We start from the raw sequence: 7612 nt of genomic DNA, 5'->3' as shown, positions 1-7612 counted from the left end.
AGTCACTTGCCTAACGCGCAAGCTCATAAGTGACACAGCTGGTTTAGACTCTCAAGATCATGCTGTTAAAACACCCTGCCAGGCTCAGGTGGGAACCGCCCCCCATCTAAGATAACCTGCTATATCTCTCAGTCCAAATGAACGAATGAATGGAGTGAATGGGGCAGAAGTTAGGGCCTGAGCAGGCTGGGGTGAGCTCAGGTGGCATGCACACGGGCAGGGGGGAGGAAGGCAGAGTTTATTGGCCCCTGAGCGCCCCCCACCCCTTCTCCCTTCATAGCCAGGCCAGGACGGAGACGGAGGAGGTGACAAGGACAGACCCACAAAGACAGAGAGGCCCTGCCTGAGGGAGAGCCAGGCAGACACCCAGAGAGAGGGGGATGAGAGGGGTGCCCCGTCCAGGCTGCCTGCTACAGGTCAGTCCCTCTCCTGCCCTCCTAGAGGCACCAGCAGGGCTGAGGACGCTTGAGTAGCTCCAGGGCCTGGATCCTATTCGGACACCTGATCAACGGCCACCGCTGCCCCCGCCCACTCTGCTGGCTACCTGAGTCTGGGGGCTTCTGCCCTGGTCCCATTTACAAGCTGCCTGTTCTCTGGAGAGTGCTTGGTGACCTTCCACCTCCCCTGTCCTGCCCTAAGACATCATCCTGAGGGGCCCAGTCTCAGTCTCAGCCTGGGGCCCAGAGGCCCCCTGAAGATACAACATGGAGATGAGGCTTTCACAGAAAGCCTCGGGGGGAGAGGGAGGCAGCAGTGAGTCCCTTGGCAGTTTTGACGGGTGGGGGTCGGCACCTCGGGGTTGTGAGGCCAGGCCCTTCTTGCTTTGGTCTGGCTTTGCCCAGGAACCCTCTGGGGTGGGAGCTGGTGCTCTGGGTCCAGCATCCGGTGGCCCTCAGAGGGACTCGGGGCAAATCACAGCTTCTCCTCGCCTGCCTGGATGCGAGTGTAGGCCTCTCGGTCCAGAGGGACATAGCGGCCCTTCCGGACATCCAGGTAGAACAGTGGGTCTTTCACAACTGTTGGGTCAAAGCCCTCCTTCCGCAGGTCTGTCTTCTGTAGCTTGAAGGTCCCTGAGGGAGGGAGAAGACAAGGGGGAAGAGGGGTCAGAAGGGTGCAGGGCAGGGGCCCGAGCTCTCGAAACCCGCCCTCCCGCCAGGGTTGAGCAAGGGAGAGGAGGGCTGCAGAGGACACCGTTAAGGGGAGGCGTGGGAGGAGGGGCACCGCCCTCTACAGTTTGCAAAGGCTCCATCCATTACATTATGTATCACTCCTCAGAGCAGCCCCGGCAAAGGGGAAGGGGCCGAGTTACCCACCCCTTTTTGCAGACAGGGAAACGGAGACCTGTATAAGAGAAGCTATTCGTTCAGGGCCACATGCTGCGCGACAGCAGAGTGAGGACCAGAACACAGGTCTTCCCTGATGGCTCCCTTTCATCTGAGCACCTCCCAGGTACAGACGTGATCTCATGCAATCTGCACATCAACCCCAGGGGCAGGGGCACAACCATATTCTATGGATTCTAAGATGCACAAGATTTCAGATTTCAGCATCTCTGAAATAGCTCAATTCGTGTTTTTTCCCCTTAATAGTATGTAATATAAATTATGCATCTTTCAATCAACGGTCTTAGCCCCTCTATATATATGAGAAGACTGATGCTCAGAGGCACACATCTGAGCCAACATCACACAGCTCGTAGGCAGTGGAGCTGGGATTTGAACCCAGGTGTGACAGATGCCAGAAATGGCTACAGCTTCTCCCCAGGTACTCCTCTGCCACGTGGAATGGCCACTTCTCCCAGCAAGAGATGGAGTCTTTTTCAATGGCTACTTGAATCCAGACTGGCCTTACAGCTGGCTCTGACTCACAGAATACGGAAGAGGCCATGTGGGTGGTCTAGGCCTCAAGGGGCCTTGCAGCTTCCATCCCCACCCTCTCGGGGTGCCCTGAGACCAGTCTAGCCTCTGAAGGAGGAGAAACCACATGGAACAGAGCAGAACCACCCCAGGAAGGGCCGCTTAGACCGGCGCTAAGTGGGTAGTCACTGGCCATATGTGGCTATGCAAATTTAATTAAAATGAAACGAAATTTAAAATTCAGTTTCCTTGTCACACTGGTCCCACTTCAAGTGCTCAACAGCTACCTGGGGCTGGTAGCTGCCGTGACGGAGAGTGCAGAGCGCAGATAGAGCACACTGCCATCACCACCGTTCTGTGGACATCACTGCAGAGCCAACCAGCCGGAAGCCCCACGTGAGGGTGGCCCTCTTACACCCGATGGCGCTATTTGACCCTAGGTGGGGCCAACAGAGGAACACTCAGCTGGACTTAACCCCAAACTGCTGACCCACAAATTAAGTAAGTTTGGGGGTGTTGTTCTGCAGCAAAGCCTGTCTGAAGCCTGAGGTCTGACAGCAACCTGTCCCTCCTGGACACAGAAGTCGCAGCGGCTGCCCAGTGCCCAGGGAGCTCGCAGTCTTGGCCCTGAGCACAGTACCAGTGTCCGCGTCCGACCCTCCCCAGAGCTTCAGGTGTGCCCAGGGGCCACGTTAGTCAGGCAAGGCCTTCCATCCAGGCAGGGCTGACACGATGACGCCCTGGGGGTGGCCGGGCAGCTGCGGGCCCGGGCTGAGCAGCCAGGGAGAGGTTGAGCAGTGGGGGGGAGCCAGGACAGGCAGCCAGGACTGAGGAGAGTGGAGGGGAGGCCAGGGCATGAGCCTCAGAGCCTCCTGCCCAGAGAAGCTCCCGAGAGGACCAACAGACAGAAGGATGGCACCAACCCGCCATGTGCCGGTGGACCCACCACTTGCCCCTCCCCCTGGGCAGGACAGGAATCTGACCAGGTCACTACCTTGCTCAAACACTTCTGTGGCTCCCTACTGCCCCCGGTATAGTCCAAGCCCCCCTCCCCGGCCCACAAGGCCCCTGCCGCCCTCGCCATCCCACCTCACTCCGCTGCCCACCCCTCACTGCTCCAGCTTTGGGGGCCTCCTTTCATTCCTCTAACAGCCAAGCGCCCCCCTGCCTCAGGGACTCCGCAGTGGCTGTTCCCAGAGCCCGGAAGGCCTCCCACCCCCACAAAGTCCTCCCTCCCTCCCCCTCTCCCTCTCTCTCTCAGGTCTCCACTGAAACCGCACCTCGTCAGGGGAGCCTCCCAGTCACCCCCAACCCCCTCATTCACTTTCCTGTCAGTTTGATCTGCATTCCGTTCTTTTCTTTTTTTTTCTTTTTTTCTTTTTTTTTGTGGTATGCGGGCCTCTCCGGACGTCCGGAGCACAGGCTCCGGACGCACAGGCTCAGCGGCCACGGCTCATGGGCCCAGCCGCTCTGCGGCACATGGGATCTTCCCAGACCGGGGCACGAACCCGCGTCCCTTGCATTGGCAGGCAGACTCTCAACCACTGCGCCACCAGGGAAGCCCTCTGCGTTTCATTCTTTATCTTTGGAATTCCTTATCCTGTGGCTGCCTCCCCTGCTGCTCTAGGAGCCCCCAGAAGGCACAGGTCCTGCCGGAATTTGTCACCTATACCCCCAGGGCCTAGCACAGTGCCTGGAGCAGACTAGACACTCAGTCGGTATTTGTCCCACTGAGAACGGATGCACCCTCTCTCCCTGAAGCCTGGGTCTGCTCACAGGTAGGTCAGGTTACCAACCACTTGGCAAGGCTGTGGGCGAAGGGAAAACGACAGGCACCCCGGCCTCTCAGAAGGACCCAGGAAGGGGCCTTGGCCTGGCACCTTCGAGTTGGAGCTGGGGTCGGGGGTGGGGACAGACCTGTTTTGTGCAGCTCAGGCAGGAAGCGCAGGAAGATGGGGCGGGCGTACAGGGGCAGCTCCTTCTCCAGGAGCTGGGCTAAGCGCTCCAGGTCACAGCTGCCAGAGGGGCTGGCCACAGCGGCCATGCCGGCCCGGCCCTCGGTTCCTGGGGGTGGCAGAGTGGGCAGTGAGCGGCTGGCGATGGCCCCTGCGGCCCCTCCGCACACACGCCTGGCACCTCCCGCCTCCCCGGGTACCTGGCACCTCGACGCCATACACGGCCACGTCGGCCATGGCCAGCAGGCGGCTGAGCGTGCCCTCCACCTCCGTGGTGGACACGTTCTCGCCTTTCCAGCGGAAGGTGTCCCCTGTGCGGTCCCGAAAGTACAGGTAGCCCAGCTCGTCCATCACCAGCACGTCGCCTAGAGGGGAGCTGGGTGAGCTGGGGCCCGGGGGGTCCCGGGGAGGTGCCCTCAGAGGGTGGCGAAAGGCCCCTTCCTCCTCCCCCGCAACCCGAGGGGCGGCAAAGGCCTAGGGAGAGGTGCCCACCCACCGGTGAGGTAGGCCTGGTCCCCCTTCTTGAAGACATCCTTGGCGATCTTCTTGTTGTTGGCGCCCTGGTTGAGGTAGCCGTCGAAGCGCCGCAGGGGGTCCTGCTGGATGATGGCGCCCACCAGCTGGCCCGGCTCACCTGTGGGCAGGGGAGGCGGGGTCAGACCTGCCCTGGGGTCTCTTTCACACTGAGTGCACCCTGCAGCTGTCCACAGAGACGCCCACTTCTCCCCGCCCCACCCCGGGAGCCCCGAGGGCGGGGAGCGTCTCGGTAAAGTCTGGTCACTGAACAGATGGACGGAAAGTGGAACAAACAAATGAAAGGCTGGTCAAGCCCTAACCAGAGGCAGCACTCCCAGGGCCCTGGCTCTGCTTAAAGAGCTTTACGTTCTGTACCACATGGACTCCTCAGGACAACAGCGTGCAGGTGAGGGACTCAGGCACAGAGCTGGGGGGCTGAGGCGGCCTGGGCCCAGGGTCCACAACACGGAAGTGCACGAATGGACTGGGTGGATGGGACGGTGACTGAATGGATGCATGGATGAAGAAATAAATGCCTGGAAGCCCTCAGAGAAGATGACTTCTGGCTGCTGACCAGGATGGGGCTCCCCACCCACCGGCCCCACCCCCCTCCTGAGTCAGCCCCTCCTACTCTGACCCCCAGCTGCAACCCTAGGGTAGACCTGGCTGGCAGGGAAGGCAAACGCCATCAGGCCCCCGGATGAGCTCCATGGTGTCCTCGTTGACGCGAACCAGCCGGATGGGGTACACGAAAGCCAGGATGCGGCTGTTGAATCCACAGGCCCCCACCTGCAAAGGCCGAGACTCGGGCCCAGGTGCTCCCACCATGGGCCTGAAACTGGACAGTCTGGGGGCTGCGGGGGGCCTCCAGCACCCACACTCCCACACTAGAACTCTGCTCTCCCCTCTGCCACCCGTGCCTTCCGTGGTCCATCTGCGTCCCCAACCTGGGCCGCACCTGGCCGTCGAAGTTGCCCAGGCTGCAGTTGCACTCAGTGGCCCCGTAAAACTCGGCCACCTGGGGAATGTGGAAGCGGCTACAAAAGTTGGTCCAGATGGACTGCCGGAGGCCGTTGCCGAGTGCCATGCGTACCCGGTGCCGGTTTTCCGCCTCCCGGGGTGGCTGGTTCAGGAGGTAGCGGCAGAGTTCGCCGATGTACTGCACGATCTGGGGATGGACTTGGCGTGAGTCTGGGCCCCTGAGGCTACTCTGACTTCACTGCCCCCCAACCCCCCAAGCCCCTACCCCTACTACCCCAGGGGCCAGCTGTGCAATCCCTTCCCTCTCTGGGCCTCAGTCTCCCCATCTGAACAATGGGAGTGTTGCCCCCAAATAAATGGCTGGCTGCCCTCAGCTCTAAGACAGATGTCCATGGGTAGACCTGGTGGGAGGGTCCCGAGGGGACGGGGATGCTCATCCCCATCCCCTCTCACTCACTGTGCAGTTGTATTTGATACAATCGTCCCAGAAGCGGGAAGCTGAGAACTTCTTCCGGATCACCACCGTCGTGCCATGGAGCAGGCACTGCCCGATTCCCACGATGTTTCCTGAAGGCCGAGGGGCGGGCCTCAGAGGTCAGGTAGACAGGAGACCCTTCCCTCCAGAGCCTCCTCCTGTACAGCCCAACCTCCTCAAAGGCTCTTTGCCTGGAGCTGAGACTTCCCTTCTCACCCTCTCTCCCCTTTCTCTGCGTCATGGTGTTCTCAGCCTGGGGGCTTTTTCCCTTTCTCTCTCCTGTCCTGTCCCTCCAACACTAACTGGTCATATCTCTCTCGCCAGTCAGATGCCTTCCATGGCTCCCCAGTGCCTATAGGATTGAGTACGCAATCCTTAGACTGTCCTCTGAGGCCTCTGGAGCTGGCCCCAAGCTCCTGCTCCCATACCCGTAACGCTACCGTTCAGCCAGGGGGCACTGAGCTAGCCCGCCTAGCTTCTGCACCTCACATCTGCCTGCCTTGGGTGCACCTCCTCCAGGAAGCCTTTCAGGCCATCACTGGGCTCTTCCCTTGAACTGAGCTCCTGCTCCCTGCCTCTCCCCATACTCAATGCCATTTCTTGTATTAAGAGTCAGGGTAGGGTCCCATCATTCATCCTGCCCCAAATACACACAGCCAAACCCTAAGCACCTTGAGGGCAGGAATTACATTTATTCCATCTCTGTCTTTCTAAAAGCTCCTAAGACCAAGCAGCTCCTAAGACTGTGCATACCTGTGGAAGTGACCTGAATGGTCAGACCAGCCCAGGTGCCCTGCGGGACACAGCCACACACACCACTTTTGCTGGTGTGGCCACTTTCATTCAGAGATCAATGCCCACGTCTGTATTTGAACCCAGATTTGACTCCAAAGCTCAAATGTTTCTACTGCAACATGCTGCCTGCCAAGAAGGGTGGGGCTTCCAAGACTCTGGGGGTGCTGGAGGCTGAGTGGACAGGCCTGGAATACCTGCAGAGTGGTAGAGGGGGAGACAGTCGTAGACGATGTCGTCGGGCCGCATGCGGAAGCCGTAGTACACCAGGGCAGCCATGCGGTAATACCTGGGAGGGCAGAGGGCCAAGGGCTCTGTGGGCCGCTGGAAAGGCAGGAGGAGTGGCTCCACCATCCCCAGGCCTCCCCCCAGGGCACCTTCCCCTTACCTGCTGTGCACCACGATGGCAGCTTTGGGCAGCCCTGTGGTGCCTGACGTGTAGATGTAGAAAAGCTTATCTGAAGAAAACAGACACAGGAGCGGCTGTGAGAGGGGGCAGCACAGGGCTGGGCACAGAGTCAGGCAGGCAGACATCACTCAACACCCACTCCCATCACACCTCCTCCAGAAAGCCTGCACTGATGACCCCAGGCTCCACTCTCTGCTCTAATGCCGGCACTGCTTCCTTCAAAGAACTTTTTCTGAGCCCTCGCTCTGTGCCAGGCCCGGGGAGACATCAGTGACCAAGATGAGCACAGGTCTTGCCTGGGTGGAGGTGAGAGCCAAGTGGGACAGGAAGATGAGGAATGGGTATTTCCAATACCGAGCGCAGAGTGTTGGGAAGCACAGGGCCTGCCAAAGCCCAGCTGCAGCACTTGACCCAGGCTCCAGGGAGGGGAGGTGGCACCAGGGAGGGCTTCTCAAAGGAGGTGATGCCTACTGCGTGGGGAGGGTTGGCTGCAGGAAGCCGGGTGCAGAGGTAGCTTTTGCACCACGGACCATTTCTGTATTCCCCCACTGCCAGGACCAGGGATTGTCATGTTATGGTTTCTGTGTGAGGTCAGCCCCACCAGGCTGGAGGTTCCAGGAGGTCCGGA

The 7612-nt window shown here is 60.0% G+C and overlaps 1 protein-coding gene across 1 annotated transcript in view; it reads right to left on the bottom strand.

The window, feature by feature from the left end:
• Positions 1 to 223: 223 nt before the first annotated feature.
• Positions 224 to 7612, bottom strand: part of SLC27A4 (solute carrier family 27 member 4) — a 13339-nt gene continuing 5950 nt past the window's right edge. The window contains exons 5-13 of the mRNA XM_007471771.1: positions 6964 to 7033; positions 6773 to 6864; positions 5766 to 5875; positions 5286 to 5495; positions 4990 to 5116; positions 4308 to 4445; positions 4012 to 4176; positions 3774 to 3920; positions 224 to 1070 (exon numbers count right to left, since the gene is read on the bottom strand). Of these exons, the coding sequence (XP_007471833.1) occupies positions 913 to 1070; positions 3774 to 3920; positions 4012 to 4176; positions 4308 to 4445; positions 4990 to 5116; positions 5286 to 5495; positions 5766 to 5875; positions 6773 to 6864; positions 6964 to 7033 (1217 nt within the window). The 3' untranslated portion in view covers positions 224 to 912. The remainder of the gene's footprint in view (positions 1071 to 3773; positions 3921 to 4011; positions 4177 to 4307; positions 4446 to 4989; positions 5117 to 5285; positions 5496 to 5765; positions 5876 to 6772; positions 6865 to 6963; positions 7034 to 7612) is intronic.

The sequence above is a fragment of the Lipotes vexillifer genome, unplaced genomic scaffold, assembly GCF_000442215.2.
Source record: "Lipotes vexillifer unplaced genomic scaffold, Lipotes_vexillifer_v1.1 scaffold98, whole genome shotgun sequence".
Classification (NCBI taxonomy): Eukaryota; Metazoa; Chordata; class Mammalia; order Artiodactyla; family Lipotidae; genus Lipotes; species Lipotes vexillifer.
The sequence above is the reverse complement of the archived record's forward strand: the minus strand, read 5'-3'. Positions and strand labels throughout refer to the sequence as shown.